The 17,502-nt window shown below is 41.5% G+C and overlaps 1 protein-coding gene across 1 annotated transcript; it reads right to left on the minus strand.

Annotated features, from left to right (window-relative positions):
- Nucleotides 1–10,267: 10,267 nt before the first annotated feature.
- LOC149011501 (uncharacterized) lies at nt 10,268–17,137 on the minus strand. The gene is made up of 4 exons (XM_089162680.1): nt 16,276–17,137; nt 16,097–16,224; nt 14,821–15,562; nt 10,268–10,467 (listed from the first exon to the last, which is right to left on the minus strand). The coding sequence occupies exons 1-4, from the start codon at nt 17,135–17,137 to the stop codon at nt 10,268–10,270; spliced, it is 1,932 nt and encodes a 643-aa protein (XP_089018806.1).
- Nucleotides 17,138–17,502: the final 365 nt, after the last annotated feature.

Here is a 17,502-nt window from a genome sequence, read left to right on the forward strand (position 1 = left end):
ATCGGTTTAAAACCCGAGTGAGTTCCTTCTCAGACTTATTGTATTTCTCCGGAAATCTTTAAGTAAAGGCATTGTTCTAAACAACTAAGACCTAGTACAACAGCGATTCAAGTGACTAGCAAAGTTCAAGATGAAGTTAATTTCTTATTTCTTCAAAAGACCAGAAGAGGCCGGTCTCAACATCAAACATAAGATTACAAGAGCTGGATACAATCTTCGGTCAAAAAAGAAAGTCATCATCGATGATCATTAAGAAGTCATACAAGATTGGCACAACTTTGCTAGAACAAACACATGAGTTAATCATTGGTATGAATTCAAGGAAAAGAAGAGGAGAAATGAGGATTACAAAAAACATTTCAGTATGTATAAAATCCTCCGCTATTTTATACTCTTTGTCCAGCTTGTCCAGGAGAAGTATGGTCCTCGACCAAACTTGCATTCAAGGCGAGCTCGTCATAATTGAATCCTTCCAAGGGAGAATAAACAGGAGAATCTTCCAGACAATGCATAATATCTGGATCAGAAGGCGGAGGATCAATCTTATTTTTGGTCCAGTCAAGAGGAGGAAGGCCCAGGTTGGTAAATACTTCAGGATGGCAAACAGCACTGTAGGGAGTCGTATCAAAATGAGGATCCTTCCTTAATATTGATTCCCATACTTCGTTCTCACCATCCCGGTACGCCTGCAAGTTATAAGCATTCAGCATATCAACAAAAGGCTTACTGTGTAAATACTTGAAGACGCAGGCTCTGCGAACATCAGTTGGAAGGGATTCAGGCAAAGGAACGACAGCTTGCCTTTGGGGTAACGTTTCAGATCCTTTGGCTCCTGACTTTCCAACTCCTCGCTCCAGGTGCCAAATCTTCTCCCTGGCATCATCCATGTATGACCGAAGACGATTGATCACCGAATTCTTTTCTCCTGCAACCTCCCAAGCTAGTTTCCTAAGGCGAGCAATTTCAGCATCTTTAGCTTCAGAGATTTCCCGAAGCCTGGAAACTTCATTGCTCAACCTATTGAGCATAGAGGCTGCTTCCACTTGGTTGTGGAAGTTACCAGTAAGACTCCTGCAAACAACTTCCGAGTTAAAAAGGAGCAGAAGAGTAGTATTCAGAATAAAAAGATAATGAAGAAAGACTTACATCACCAGTGACTTCATAAAGACTTCATCTGGAAGTTTGGAAAGAACTGCGCTCTCAGAAGTCATTCGAGCAGTAGTGCACCATTCCAATGTTCTGTCAAACTCGTTTGACACTAATTCGGGCGAAGGATGAGAAGGATGAGCTACACCAAGAGAAGGATGAGCTGCATCACTTGTCACCCGATGGCGCTTCCTGGTGGCAAAATCCTCCAACTCCAAAGGAGAGGAGGAGGATGCCAAACAAGCACTGGAATTGGAAATAGGAGCAGCACCTGCTGGGACCACACCTTCATCAGATGCCAACATAGTTGCCTCAGATGCCCGAAGAATCTCCTTCGGGGTGCATGAACGGTCTCTGCAGCAGGGGCGTCAGCAGCACCATCAACAACGGAGTGATCAAGATCTTCCTGGGAAGAACGAGCGATCACTTCAGGCAGAAGAGGCGTATGGGCGGCATCAATAGAAACTGTGGGAATCTGACTTGAAGATTCACCAACAGCAGTCGCCTTACGCTTGGAGGATTCACTAGCTGAAACCACCTCATTGGCCCCAACCACCGCCGACGGAACGATTTTCTTACAAGATTTCGCTCTAATAAAGTTCGGGTTGATTCTAGGAGCCACTATATACACAGAAAAAGCCGTATCATTACGGATATCCAACAACAACAGCAACAAGGGAAAACCCTAGTTCTCTGTCAAATATGCAAACCCGAATAACTAAACCCCAAGTACTACTACTGTGCAGTTTACTCAGGGGGAAAGGGAAAAGAGATGAGTGATCAAAAAACTCACTTGTTCAGAAGTTGATAGAGTTATTGTTGGAGTACGAGGAATACGGAAGCAAGCAGGAGGACGGAATGTCGCTTTAGCAAATCTAACTTGCAGATAGCAGGATAGATGGAGAGTACCCACGAAGGCTTTAAATAGCCTCAGGTATTAAGACGACGGTTGAGAGCAAAAGACAACCAATGGCCCAGATCGAAATGACGCTTCGAAATCCACAAGAAGCAAGATCAACGGTCGGAGGGAGGCCACATGGAAACATGTGGAGGCAAGCACCCGATCCAAGAATACCTCCAACCATCGCACCGCCATTGTGATAATGGATGTATTACCGATTCATTGGAAACAGTGAATGGTATACTAAGGCAAGGAAACGTTTAGACTTCGCAGATACCATAAGGGAAACGTGTGGACTTTGCAGTAAATGAAGGAGTGGGGAAGATTAATGCATCTTTCCAAAATGTATCTTCATAATATCTTTACAAGATTATTATTCATCAAAGAATGTGAAGTTAAGTGATAAGTTTTATCATTTATATTTTGATATTCAAGACAAGATTTCGATAGGAGAGAGGGAAATGGAAAGGCCAACATGAAAAAGAAGTGTCTATTCATTAGCAAGGAGGTCAATCTTTACAAACAAAAAAAAAAAAAAAAAAACTCCCTAAGCCTCTTCTTCATTGATGCCCGAGGAGCCCTGAGCAGGAGGACTTTTCTCAGGATCCTGAGAAGAGCCTTCCTCAATATTGACATTGTCAGAGCCCTCTTCAGCAGCAGCTTGTGATTTTTCCTCTGGAAGTGCCGGCTCATCAGCAAGATATGCTTCATATTGTGGGTCGGCTGGAAAAGGATCATCTTCTTCCCGAGCCCAGTCTGGGAGATCCATGCCTAATTTCCCGAAGACCTCTTTATGGCACACCTCACGAAAGGGAGTAGTATCGAAGGAAGGGATTGATGCGAGAATTCGCTCCCAAACATCATTCTGCCCCAAGCGATAAGCTTGGACGTTGTAGGCACCCAATAGCTGGGAGAAAGGTTCGTTGTTCAGGTACTTCCAAACACAATCCTTCCGAAGCTCTTGCTTGATGTGCTCGGGCTTGCTGGGAATAGCCAACTTCAAGTATTCTTCGTTCTCTATACATTTAAATTCAAGTCTGTCACCGAACAACGTGGCAGCTTCTTTTTGCTTTTTGGCCTCGCGCTCAACAGCAACAACACGAGCCTTTGAAGCATCAAGGGCCTCCTTTAGGGAGATCACTTCTTCCTCGTGCTTTCTTTGCAGCTCCTCGGCAGCTGCAATCAGCCGATCTATCTCAGAATTGGCTTTGGCCAAATTCTCTTCACAGGTCTGCAGCAAGGAGCTGTTGCGGCCAACCCGGCTCAATGCTTCCATGTGTTGATAGAAGCTCAACACAGCATTCCTGGGAAGGCGGAAATTATCAGAAGAAGTCATGAGAAATTATGAAAAAATAAGTAAGCAAGAAGACCGATACCTTGTGGATTGACTAACAAGGGCAACGTCGTCCAGGGTTTCAAATTCCTGGCGGTCAGAAGGAACAAGACTGAGGGAGCTCCACTCTGCAGCTTTCTCAGGATCCTGTGTCACCCTGTCGGTCAACTTCAGGGTCCACTGGGGGGTGAAGACCTCCTCACAATCTGCAGAATTTTTGGATTTTTTATGGGAGGAAGCATCAATTGTATCATGCCTCCTTTTGGTTAGGGTGGAGGAGGAGACATTAGTCATTTCCACCATCGGCTTCTTCCCTTTACCCGAAGCATCAGCCACGGGCCTGATATTCCTAATACCTCTATAAGAGGGGTCGAGAAAGGGAACAAAAGCCTCTTGATCAACGGTCAAGGCTCTAGGCGATCGTTGCTCGGCTGTCACAATGGCCCTAGCGGCCTTCACTCGCAGGTTCTCGGGGTTCATTCTTGGAGGCACTGCAAAGAAGAGCAAAAGTCAGAATTAAAGACGTATCAACTTCAGTAAAATTAAAGGATGATGGTTAGAAGCTCACAATGAGCCAAGCCCCAGTACTGAAGAATGGAGTTATACTCCACCTCAAGTCCATGTATCTCTTGATACCATGGAATGGATTTGATCTTCCTGATGGCCGCCTCATCTTCTTTGGATAAGGGAAGGCCTCGGTTATTCTCAGAAGAAGAAGTACACCGCCTCTAGACGGTCGGGAAGTTAAGATCTGAGGGAGGCGCTCGACAAAAAAAATATCGTTCGCGCCATCTTTTGTGGTTAGAAGGGCAAGTTCCTTTGACAAGGATGCTACCCCTCCAATCAAGTTCAGCTTTATTGCGTTTGGACAGAAAAACCCAACCGGGAGGATGGGAGATAGAAAGAACATGAAAATGCACAAAGAGAGAAAGAGATGGCGTAATGCCAAGTTCAAAACACAAACCCAAGAAGCCGATGATGAGACGCCAGCTATTGGGAAGGAGCATTCGAGGGCAAATGTCCCAATGATTCAGAACGGCTGAGAACAAAGGATTAAAAAAGGGAAGGCGAACCCCGCTTTCCAGTGCATCTATGTACAGAGAAAATTCACCCGAAAGGGTTGAATCAACCCTCTCATCAGGATGGGGAGCCCTAACCTGATAAGAGGAAGGAAAATCAAAATCTTGGATGGCTGAAAGAAGGGTTTCCTCCTTGAAAATGGAGGGAACAGAGCCAGGTCCGCCATCGGACCTGGAAGTTTGAGGCTGCCTAGAAGACTCGGCAGTTACCCTAGAAGTCTTGGAAGATCCAGACTCAGGAAGGACGGAAGGAGTTTCGGTTTTTCTCTCTAAACCTTTTTGAGAAACTTCATCAAACTCGCACCAGAGGACAGCTAGGGTTTTGTTTTCACTATCCGACTGTTCGGAAGGAGGAGAAGCAAAAGCTTCCTTACCACTACTATTACTAACACTGGGTACCGGAGAAACCCTATTATCCGCCATTACTTGTTTCAGTAAGGTACAAAAAGAAAAAGACCAATAAACTTACTGATTCAGTGAGGCAAAAGCTTGAGAGCAAGAAGGCGCGAAACAGACGACAAAGTTTCAAATTCCAGACAAGAAGAATGAAACCTACGAAGACAACGAACCGCTTTTAAAGCACCCGCACGAGTGTTCGGGAATCTGAACAATCGAGATTGATTCAAAATCAACGATCGAGATTAGAAGACGTTTTGAAAGTTTGAACTTACGAATCCAAAACAAGCGTTCGGAAACCGTCGCTTGGGTTACGTGAGCCACGACAGATCGATTGCAAGGAGACACGTGGCATTACCCTCACAACGCTCGAGGAAAAGTGACCACCGCATTAAATGTGATATGACATTTAATGGAACACGCAGAGACTATTGTCTGATGAGGAACCCAGTTAAAAACCAAGCCCTCGGGATCGACCAAACGCTTGGCTCGTGATATGGAGAAAATATGATCGAACCGGGTTCATACTTGGTTCGACCCTCGACCCCGGTCGAGATAGAGGGAATCGACTTGCTCCCGAGCGAACCGGATCCAGAAGATAGCTTGCTGAGGAAGAAGACTTATTCAGCCACAAGCACGCCCTAATCCAATTTATGGATTAGGATAATTACCCTAATGATGGCAGACTCAAATTGACGGCTGCGGCTAATCATTATCGAAAGGATAATCATCGCATAACCTAGAGGTTATCTCAGGAGTCCTCTACTAGTCCAAACTAGTAGAAGTCTATCGCTCAACGGATCTAACTGTTAAGATCCAACGACTATCCGAAGAAGGCTCAAGTGCATCCGACGAAGGAGATTCGAAGGTACACTCTATATAAACCTCACTGCCATACGAGGTGAGGGACAGAGATTCATATACACCGGGGGGAAACAGGGGGGGCCCGCGCCACCCCCCCCCCCCCCCCCCCCCCCCCCCCCCCGGGGGCCTCGGGGGGGCGCGGGGGGGTTGTTTTCCCCCCCCCCCTGCCTTCGGAGGTGGACTCTCGACCCGGTCGGGCCACATCTGACGCTTTCGTTTTGCAGGTCATCTCGAGAAGATCTAAGGGCTGAGCAGATTTTGGACGCATCATGTATATACTCCTTATGAATATGCAAATGCTACAAAGGCATTCTTTTGTGATTATACTGCAAAGGTCTTAAAAATCAACTCAAAGGGGAAAAAAATTTAAATTTGTAAATTACACAAATAAAACAATATATTCATGAACACATCACACGTGCATTTGCATGTGTGTTATTACTAGTGTGTGTGTGTATATATATATATATATCATTTCCACTTTCCTCTAAAAAAATCTAATTATTCTTGTTATTGCTATTATATTGAACTTTGAGTTGTTACACAATTACAATTATTGTTGGATTTATTATGAAACTTTTGTTGTGGTTTTGCTTTCATTTTCCATTATTTAGCCACAAACTATGTCAACTACAACTCTCATCCCACCAAAAAAAAAACCCAAAAAGGGAAAAAAAATGAAAATCATATATCCAAATGATATTTGGTGCACAAAAAATAATAACATTTTTTCCCTCTTGTTTTTAATGATAGAGCAAATTGCACCCGCATCCCAAATGGAGACCTTAAATCACTGACACCCCACTTTATGTTTGGAAAACAAAGACACCCCAAAATTGGATTTTCATTGGACACATTTGTCCAATTTGTCACTAAAAACCATTAAATCAATGCTTATCTTTTTTCAATTCTAAAATATCCTTGTCAAAATATAAAGGGAAGAAAAAATAAATAGTGATCAAACAGTTTTCAGTGACAAAATGGACTAATGTATCTGATGCGTCCAAAATCTATTCAGCCCTTAGATCACTGATGAATGATTTGCAAAACAATCGTCAGATGTGGCCCGACCGTAGGGGTCGAGAGTCCACCTCCGAAGGCTAAGTCAGTTAATGAACTGATCACAAAGGCTCTAGCTAATTGCAGAGCTAAAGTATGAATACGATTACTGGGAATATGATTCAGTTACCTTCTTTGTACATAGGTTATGATTTATATAGTGTGTACCTTCTAATCTCGTCCGCTGAACTTGATCGATCCTTATTCTGGTGACCGTCGGATCTCGACGGTTAGACCCATTAGTGGGGTGATGGACAACTTCCCTTGATTGCATGATCTTTTGTAATGGGTGTGGTAGTTATCCAAGTTTGCATGTTTGTCAGCTTCCAGAAGTGCTGATAACCGTTTCCTGATGGGTTATCCATCTCGAGAATCCCGGACGTGTGTCTGCCTGCCGATCGTGCAGGGTTTCTTCCTTAGCACGCAATCTTCATAGGTCCTTCAAAGCTTTGAAGAAAGGGAGACACTTCTCTCCCGACTGTGAGATAAAGCGGTTTAATGCAGCTACTCTCCCTGTTAAGCATTGCACATCTCGAACGGTCTTTAAAGGTTCCATGTTAATCAAAGCTTGTATTTTGGCTGGGTTAGCCTTTATACCTCTTTGAGATACCATGAAACCCAAGAACTTTCCCGAGGATACGCCGAACGCGCACTTCTCCAGGTTCAGCATCATTTGGTATTTCCGTAGCACCGAAAATACCCTGCTTGATCTTGCAATATGCCCCAAACACGCCACACTCTTGACCAACATGTCATCCACGTAAGCCTCCATATTCTTCCTGGTCAGATCCTTGAAAATCTTGTTCACTACCCTCTGATAAGTTGCTCCTGCATTCTTCAGGCCGAACGGCATAACCTTGTAGTAGAAACTTTCACGACCAGTCATGAAAGCAGTGAACTTCTCATCTTCCTGACTCATGAGAATTTGATTGTACCCTAAATAAGCATCCATGAAACTCGAGTTTCATATCCTTGCCGTAGCATTTATCAAAAGATCTATCTGAGGTAAGGGGTAACAGTCCTTTGGACAAGATTTGTTGAGGTCTGTGTAATCAGTACACATCCTCCGTTTTCCATTAGCCTTCTTGACCATTACCACATTGACCAACCAGGTTGGACACTCAATAGGTTCAATGATCCCTAAGCTCTTCAATTTCTCAACATCTCCTCTGATGGCTTCATGCTTTTCTATTGAAAAGTTTCTTCTCCTTTGAATCACTGGTTTGGCCTTCGGATCTATCCAAAGTTTGTGCTCTACTACTTTTCGATCTATTCCTGGCATGTCCTTAGCAGACCATGCGAATACATCCTTGTTTTCCCGAAGGAAAATCTTTAATTCTTACTTGAACTCTTCCAGTTGTTCGGATCCAGTATGAGTCCTTTTTTCATCATCAGGATCCAACTGGATTCGTTCCAATTTCTCGACCAGCTCAGGTCTTTGCATCCCTTAATCCCGATGGTCATGTATCTCTATCGGTAATGCCGTGGCCTACTTCGGGCCATCCTTGTCCTTCAAATAAGCTATATAGTACTGCCAGGAGATTCATTGATCAAAAGATACCTGACCGATTCCCTTATCAGTCGGGAATTTGATCTTCATATGCTTCTTTGAGACTACCATGCCTAGCTTTGTTAGGGATGGCTTTCCTAGGATGACGTTATAAGCTGGAAGCTCCTGAACCACCAGGAAATTCACCCGAATAGTACTTTCCTTGGGGAAATTTCCAACCATCAAGTCCAGCTGAACGGATCCCTCAGCTATGGCTGACAACCCAGCAAAACCATATAAGTGAGTGGATGATGGCTCCATCAAGTCTTTCTCGATCTTTAGTTTCTAATAAGCTTCGTAGGACAAAAGATCTATGGAAGAGTTAGTATCGACCAGTACTCTATGCACCTCGCGTTGTCCAATCTCCACCTTGATTACTATGGCATCGTCATGAGGTGTACATATACCTCTTTCGTCTTCATCATCGAAGGTGATCGAACTTTCACCATTCAGTCTCTTCCGTTTCAATGCCTCCTCAATTCCAACGAACTTAGATTTGGCCTTCAGCTTTCGGAGGGACTCTGGTTTGGGACCGTCGAATATAGTCAGAATAGGAGATCAACTAGCATCGATCACTTCCTTTCCCTTTTTTGATTTGGGAACCTCGACCCGTCGTTCTCGGCTTCTCGAACGGTCCCTCTTTTTGACAGCGACTCTTGTCTCCGCTTGTCGCCCTTTAATGAAACTGGAGAGATGCCCCTGAGATATCAATCTTTCAATGTCGGCCTTCAGGTGCCTGCAATCATTGGTGAAATGCCCGTAATCTTTGTGAAAATGGCAATACTTCTCCATGTTATGCTCTCGAGGTTTGGATATGACCTTTGGTGGCCATTTCAAAATATCTTGCCTTTTGATGGTGTTCAGAATCTTCGATCGAGGAGTATTCAATGCATACTCGCTTTGATAGGGAGAACATTGCCTCCACGCCGAACGGGGCTTTCTTGCTCGATCATGATTGGGCTGCCTAGGCTTCTGGCCTTCTTTCAGAGCCTTCTGTTCTTTGGTGGAGGCTTTCATTTCTCCCTGACACGCATCTAGAATCTCCATCACTTCCGCCTGCTTTTGACACCTTTGCACCAATTCAGCATAGGTGGTTGGCATGTCATGAAGTAATAACTCTAAGAGCCTCCGGTTTGTGAGTCCAGTGAACAGAGCAGTTTTAGCTACCTGCTCATCAAGATTCTCAACCTCCATAGTAACCTTGTTGAATCTTTTCAGGTACTCCCGAATTGACTCATTCTTCCCTTGCTTTATGGTGAACAAAGTGTCCTCTGTCTTTTTTATCTAGATTCCACTCTGGAAACGACCGATAAACTTCCGCGCCAATTCTTCAAAATCGATAATTCTTCCTAAAGGAATATTCGAAAACCACTTCTGTGCCGCTCCGGTCAAAGAGGAACCTAACACCATGCAAAGGATTTCATCAGAATTACCTACTACAGCCATAGTCTACTGGTAATAACTGATATGGGCGATGGGATCTCCCAAACCGTCGAATGAAGAGAAAGTTGGGAGCCAAAAATTGTGGGAAAACACAAATCTAGCTATTGCCTCAACGAAAGGGATCTTTTGATGACCGAATAGATGTCATCGGCCATCCTCCCTCGAGAGAGCAGTCCCAACCTTTGATTGATATCAGCAAGCTCTTGACCGATGTGGACCGAACGTCCTCCACTAGTTCGATAGCTTTCTCGTCCCAAATGTTTAGAGGTTGGCAAGTGAGTGCGTACTCCTCTGCCCAATCTCATTACTGACTAGGTTCGGCTCGTTTGTGGCCGTTCATGCCGATCGTTCCTTTTGGGTAGTTCCCCAGTTCTCCCCGCATGTTCGGGCCATAATTTTGGCCTCCTGCTGGTTGCCTATCTCCTTGTGGGGAATGCCTTCGCAGTGGTGGTATAAGCTTCTTTGCTTCTCTCGCACACCTTCTAGCCTCTTGTTGGTCAGGAGCCTGTGGAGCCACCACTTGCCTGACCAGCATATGAAGCGTCTGGTTCATCTCCAAAATCTGGTGTTGCATTTGATCCAACTGCTATTAGAGAGGATTTGGGGGGGTTCAAGCGTTCATTACCGCCCAATCCTTCATCTTCACGTACTTCACGAGCACGACTTCCTTCAGGGATATCTTCTGGAGTGTTCCCTTCTAGAAGTCGAATGCCAGGCTCTCACTGAGCCGCCGCAGCTGCTTCTGCTGACCTGGTAACCATGACTTTTTGAAGCGCTTCCCACAGACGGCGCCAAATGATGCGTCCAAAATCTGCTCAGCCCTTAGATCACTGATGAATGACCTGCCAAACAATCGTCAAATGTGGCCCGACCATGGGGGTCGGGAGTCCACCTCCGAAGGCTAAGTCAGTTAATGAACTGATCACAAAGGCTTTGGCTAATTGCACAGCTAAAGTATGAATACGATTACTGGGAATACAATTCAGTTACCTTCTTCATACGTAGGTTATGATTTATATAGTGTGTACCTTCTAATCTCGTCCGTTGAACTTGATCGATCCTTCTTCTAGTGACCGTCGGATCTCGACGGTTAGACCCATTAGTGGGGTGATGGACAACTTCCCTTGATCGCACGATCTTTTGCAAGGGGGGGTGGTAGTTCTCCAAGTTTGCACATTTGTCAGCTTCTACGAGTGCTGATAACCGTTTCCTGATGGGTTATCCATCCCGAGAATCCCGGACATGTGCCCGCTTGCTGATCGTGCAGGATTTCTTCCTTGGCACGCTATCTTCAAACCCGGTTCGTTCGAACCTAAATCGGTTAGGTCATCCCCGACCGGGGTCAAGGGTTGAACCAAGAATGGACCTGGTTCAGCGATATTTTTCCCGTATCAGTATCCAATGAAAATTCAATTTTAAGATGTTTGTGTTTTTCAAGTATAAAATGGGGTGTCAGTGCTTTAAGACCTCCATTTAGGGGTGCCAAAGCAATTTGCTCTTAATGGTAAAACTACAATTTTATAAAATAAAACATTTACTTCAAAAATACATTTACATGGTTCAATAGTGAGAGACCTTTCATTCTGATCTGTTGAAATTATATCGAAAATATTAGATGATTAACGTCTTGATCATTGGATGGAGAGGACGCATGGTATGGATTAGTCATTTGACAAAATTTATAAGGGAATTCAATCAACTATCCTCCCATGTATGCTCATACTTTGCTATGTACTCCTATGCATAATGAATGCACATGATCGTACTTACCGTTGATCATGATTTTTAAATCTTTGTCACTTCAGGAAATCCATTTCTAGCAAAGCTTAAAATAGGACAATTAGGGTCTACCTTTCTATATTTTATTTCTCAGATGACAAATATCTAGGCCTAGATAGGAAAGCTGAAACAAGTGCTTCACCTAGGGATGTAAATGGATAATTGAAAACCCAAATTCAATATAAATTTCTTGTCCTAGATCAGGATCGGGTTGGAAAAGTTATTATTTTCAATCTATCCAACCCAATTGAAGCCAATCAAAGTTGAAAAGTTAACTTATCTTTAGAGTTCACTAAATGAACACCAAACTCTTATTATTTGTTGAAAATTATTATCATTTCTTTCAAACTATTAACTGAAACTTGGTTCCACAGGCAGTTGATCAGAAAGAAGCTGTCATTTATTTCAGCCCAATCAAGAAGCAATAGAAGACTTACTTTCCCTCCAAACCTGCATATATCCCAGTGAAGACAAAATGATTTTCTGGCAAGTGAATGAGTTCAAAAGCCATAATTCTTGGGTTTCCTGTATCAGGCATGGAGGTTGAACAAGATTGGTTCGTGAAATGAGAACCCATGTCAAGTTTTTTTGGGATTAACCAACCCATAACTAGAACGAATTGGAATCCTGATGGTTAGACCAGGAATCACCACTTTTATCCGGTTTTGTTTTGGTTTGTAAATTGAAGTGAGAAATATTGAAGAGTTTTTAGAGAAAAAAAAGGAAGGGGGATTTAATTATTTCCAATTCATTTGTTATGGGGATACTTTTTCCGGTTTTGCTGGTTCAGAGGCATATGTTGTGATTTTTCTTCTTGTGGTTTGCTTTGCCTTGTCTTTGTATTCTAGGGATGATGTAATTCTTGCGATATTGATGTTATTGTGTGAAAGGATTGTCACAAACCATTGAATAATACTATAGTCTTTGAAAAGATTTTTTTTAAGATGCCAATGATAATTTTTAAGATAAATATCACTTACCTCCCCTCTTAGCTAGACAAATAGCACTTACACCCCCTCTTAGTTGAATAATATCACTTACCTCCCCTCTTACCTAATAAATATATCAAACACTTCCCCTCTGTTAACTTTTTCAGTTAAATTTAACTTGTACTGTTAAATATTTTTCTAAAACCCCAAACTACCCTTGACTAAAAATATATTTTTATTTTAAACCCTAAATTACCGTAATCATCCTAACAGTTAAACTACTAAATTACCCTCAATTAAAATAATTATTAAAAATCAAAACACCATATTTAAAACCTAAATTATCTTTGATTATTAAAAGCCCAACATACCCTTCCTTTTTTTTAAATTTTATCAAACAATTAAAAAAATACGTACTACTATCAGGTAAAATTAAAAATGTAATAAAAAAAATGGTATCTTGATAAAATTAAACACGTACTACTATTTTGGGTTTTTTTAATTGTTTGATAAACTTCTTTTAAAAAAAAAAAGGATATGTTGGGTTTTTAATAATTAAAGATAATTTGGGTTTTAACTATGCTGTTTTGGTTTTTAAAAATTATTTTAATTGAGGGTAATTTAGTATTTTAACTGTTAGGGTGATTATGGTAATTTAGAATTTAAAATAAAAAATTAAAAAAAAAATTAGTCAAGGGTAGTTTGGGGCTTTAGAAAAATATTTAACGGTAAAAGTTAAATTTAACTGAGAAAGTTAACAAAGGGGAAGTGTTTGATATATTTGCTAGATAAGAAGGGAGTTAAGTGATATTATCCAACTAAGAGGGGGTGTAATTGCTATTTGTCCAACTAAGAGGGGAGGTAAGTGATATTTACCCTTTAAAATTTGTTTTAAATTTTTTTTTTTTTTGGGGGAGCAAATAGTGATATTTCACATGTGAGAAGAGAAAAAAGCTGAAATAATGAAGGAAATTAATATAAAATTTGAAAAAGCTAAGCAAATAATAAAAATTTTAAAATCCGGAGGGCCATTGCCCCCTCGGCCCCTTAGTGGGTCCACCCCTGCCAATACAAGATCTAAATGCGCCCAGATCCTATATAGGAACATTTAGATCTTGTATTGGCCCCAAATACTTCAGATAACAAATTTGGTCTTGGATATCTATAGACATGGTCATATTCAATATCTTAGTCATGGAAGTATAGCAACTGCAAACGAAGTTGAGACAATTTTGGTGGCAATCTAAATAAGATTGAACAAAGCAAGACAATTGGGATTACAATCAAGACCATTTGGTGCAATAGGCCCAACATTTTGATTTTTTTACCTAGACCTAAGAAACTTTGGCATGCTAATCTTATTAATATTTTAACTATGGTTGCAGAAGCAACAAAACATGTTAACTACTATGGGTTCCAATCTACCATGCTTTAGGAGAAATTTGCTAGTATAGCTAAGGTAGCATCTAATAGTAGACCTGTCTGTATGGAATCACAAACTCCCATATGTCAATGTTTTTAAGCTTTCTCTTTTATATTAGAAAAAAAAAAAAAATAAAAACAAATCTTTACCAACAACAATAAAAACCTTCAAAATCCACCTTCCCCCCATCATAGAAGCAACAAGTTCAATGAGGTCATGGTTCGAACCTCCATCCTTACCACACTTTTTCAGTTTTCTTAGGGTCTATGGGCCCCCCAGTCAACAGGACTAGTTTTGATGATGACCATATAAATAAATAAAACATCTTCAAAAATCAATGCAGTAATGGAATGTTAATATATTGTACCTCAAGAGATAGTCCCCCACACTAATTTCTTTTTGGGATCTAAAGTTCATCTGGGCTAACTTGCGCGCACTTGACTACATCCTCAGGGGAGACTTTATATAACTAATATAAGTAGGGCTTCTCCCCTAGCCTTAAAGGGATTCGAACTATAACCTCTTACGTGGAAGCATTGGTCCACCACACTACTAATGGAACTGAAGTAAGAGTAAATAGTAAATAGAGCAACTCATAAATGGTCTTTTAAGAACAAGTGTCTAAATTAAGACTTTCGATGGTAATTCAACTTCTTCGACCTTTTTTTGAGTTTTTTAAAAAGAGGTTGTTTTAATTGGCAATGACCAAAACCTTTTAGTAAAGAGATTAGGGTTCATCTTTTGGGTCTCAACTATTATTCTACTATGAACTATCCAAATTACCCTCAAGTCTTTAATTACGATCGATGAAATTGACAAATGATAGGAAGACTCTTTTTTTTTTTTGGTGCAGTAATGCATTTATTTGAAAGAGAAACCTCTAGGGAACATACAGCCAGTTTGATCAAAGTACAAGTACCACTTGGATAAAGGGGGGTGGAAAGGGAGGTAAAAGAAGATTGTGAGTATGCTGCATGAGAAGCAAGCTTATCTACAGCACTATTGCCTTCTCTAAGAGTATGAACAAAGGATACAGATTCCAAATTATGCTTCAGTAGATGGATGTCCTCAATGATGTGTTTGATTCTCCATGGAATTGAGCCGAGTGGATCGCGAAGGAGATTGATGATTGTCTCGTTATCTCCTTCGAAAATCAGGTTTTTTAAGTTGAGCTTAATAGCCCATTGCATAGCTTCTTTGACTGCTTCGGCTTCAGCTTGGATGGCTGTGAGATGAGGTTTATGAGTGGCGAAAGACATGATGAAGGTGCAGTTGTGATCCCTAGCAATACCTCCCAGACCAGTAGCAATGCTTCCATTTGGGAGCTTGATAGATGAGCCATCGATATTGAACTTGATAGAATTAGGTGGAGGGGACCAAGAGATGAGTCTATGCTTCTTCTTGCAGCTTGTAAGATGCGCGTGAGAGTGGAGTTCTTTGTTAAGATTCCAAGCGAGCCACCATGACTGTCTAGGACTTCTGAAATCTTTCTCGTGAATTGCTTTATTAAAGGTTGCCCAGATGGCCCATAGTGCAATGATGTGTAGTGTTAAAGTTTTCTCTTCTGAAGATCCTCTGTGAACTGCATTGATCCAGTTAGAGAGCTGGGTACCAATGTCTGCTGTTTGGATAAGCCAACAAACTCTGACATTGCTCCACACCTGTTTTGCATAGATGCAAGATAAGAGGATATGATTAATATCAACAGTATTATGGGAACAGTGGGGGCATAATTCCTGGATATTACATCCTCTGTTTTTGAGAAGATTTGGAGTCGGAAGCTTATGAAGAAGGAGCTTCCAGGTGAAGTGCAAGATTCTTGGGGTGAGGGGAAGGTGCCACATTTTAAGCCAATTGAGCTTATCATCCTCAATGTTCTCTTGGCTAAATAGCTTATATGCTGAAGCAACTGAAAAATCACCATTTGAAGTAAGATCCCAAATGATGGAGTCGTCACATTTGGAAAGAGGGATCTGGATGTTCAAAATAAATTTTGCCAGATCTTCGTTCCACCATCTAGAAATGATCTCCTAATTCCATGTTGAATCCCCATGATTGATGAACTGAGAGACAGTTTGTGGAGCTTCTCTATTGCAGGGCAGTAGTGTGGATTGTTTGAGAGTTGGATGAATCCATCTATTAATCCAGGGATTAATGTTTTTCCCATCCCCCACATTATGAAAAATGTTATTCACCATGAGATCTCTGACTTTCAATAGAGATTTCCAGCTCCAAGATGATTTGAGATTAGCAGTAGCTTGAAGGAAGTTGCAGTTTCTAAAATATTTGTTTTTCATAACACGAAACCACATAGAATCAGAACCTGTAATAAGTTCCCACACCCTCTAAGCTACAAGAGCTAAGTTGAAGGCACCAAGATCCTTGATATTCAGACCACCATATCTTTTAGGCTTGCAAATGGCCTTCCAAGCAATGGTATGAACATGGTTCTTATCACCATTAGACCCAAAAAAATTTCGATTGGCAGCCTCAAGCAAAGATAAGGTTTTCTTGGGGAGGAGAAAACAAGACATAAAGTGGCTTGGCATGGCTTGAGTGACAGCTTGAATGAGTGTAGCTTTCCCAGGATAGCTCAAAAGCTTGGCTTTCCAGCTTTGTAGTTTCTGGTTGATCCGGTCAATAAGGTTTGAGCAGTGATGGTGTTTGATTTTTCCATGAAACATAGGGATGCCCAAGTAAAGGTCAAGTTCAGATGTAGGTATCATGTTGAATTTTTCTGTAAGTTTTTTCTTGACCAGGTTTGGGGTGCTTTGGCTGTAATGGACTCTAGTTTTTTGGGTATTAAGGACCTGACCAGAGGCATTACAGTATTGATCAATAATCTTGTGGAACTGGGTGATTTCCTTAAGATTAGCTTGACCAAATAGGATGAGGTCATCAGCAAAGGCCAAATGGGAGAGACTTTCACCCCCTTGACATAATCTAATACCCTTGATCTTTCTTCTAGATCTGGCTGCTTCAATATGAATGGATAAGACTTCCGCACAAAGTACAAAGATGTAAGATGAGAGGGGATCTCCCTGTCTTAATCCTATCTTGGGTTTGAAGAACTCTGTAGGAGAGCCATTGACAAGAATAGCAAGTTGTGGAGTGGTTATGCAAAACATAATCCACTTGATCCATTGCAAGGGGAAACCGTATGCTTGTAACACTTTCTCAATGAATGACCATTCCATTCTATCATAAGCCTTACTCATGTCAAGTTTAATGGCCATAATACCTCTCTTCCCTTTTTTTCTCTGATTGATTTTGTGCATGATTTCATGCCCAATGAGAATGTTATCCTGGATATGTCTTCCTTTGATGAAGCCATTCTGATTGAAGGAGATGATACTAGGCAGAATTTTTTTGATTCTATTAACCATAATTTTAGTAATGACCTTGTAGGTAACATTACATAAGCTAATAGGTCTATAATCATGAACTGAAGAGGGAGACTCCACTTTAGGAATGAGAGGAATGTAGGTTTGGTTGGTGGATGAAGAGAAAGTTGAAGAGGAGAAAAAACCCATCACATGATTGACGATTTCTTTTTTGCATATATTCCAAGTAGAGTGATAGAAACCGCTAGAGAACCCAT

This window comes from Hakea prostrata, chromosome 7, assembly GCF_041222555.1.
Source record: "Hakea prostrata isolate BN-2017 chromosome 7, UWA_Hpros_2, whole genome shotgun sequence".
Lineage (NCBI taxonomy): Eukaryota > Viridiplantae > Streptophyta > Magnoliopsida > Proteales > Proteaceae > Hakea > Hakea prostrata.

Coding starts and splice junctions, on each gene's coding strand:
- LOC149011501 (XM_089162680.1), bottom strand. CDS start 17,137: ATGGCCATTAAACTTGACATGAGTAAGGCTTATGATAGAATGGAATGG. Junction 16,225..16,275: donor TCTGAATATCAAGGATCTTG/GTGCCTTCAACT, acceptor AACTTATTACAG/GTTCTGATTCTATGTGGTTT. Junction 15,563..16,096: donor TGAAAGTCAGAGATCTCATG/GTGAATAACATT, acceptor TATGCAAAACAG/GTGTGGAGCAATGTCAGAGT.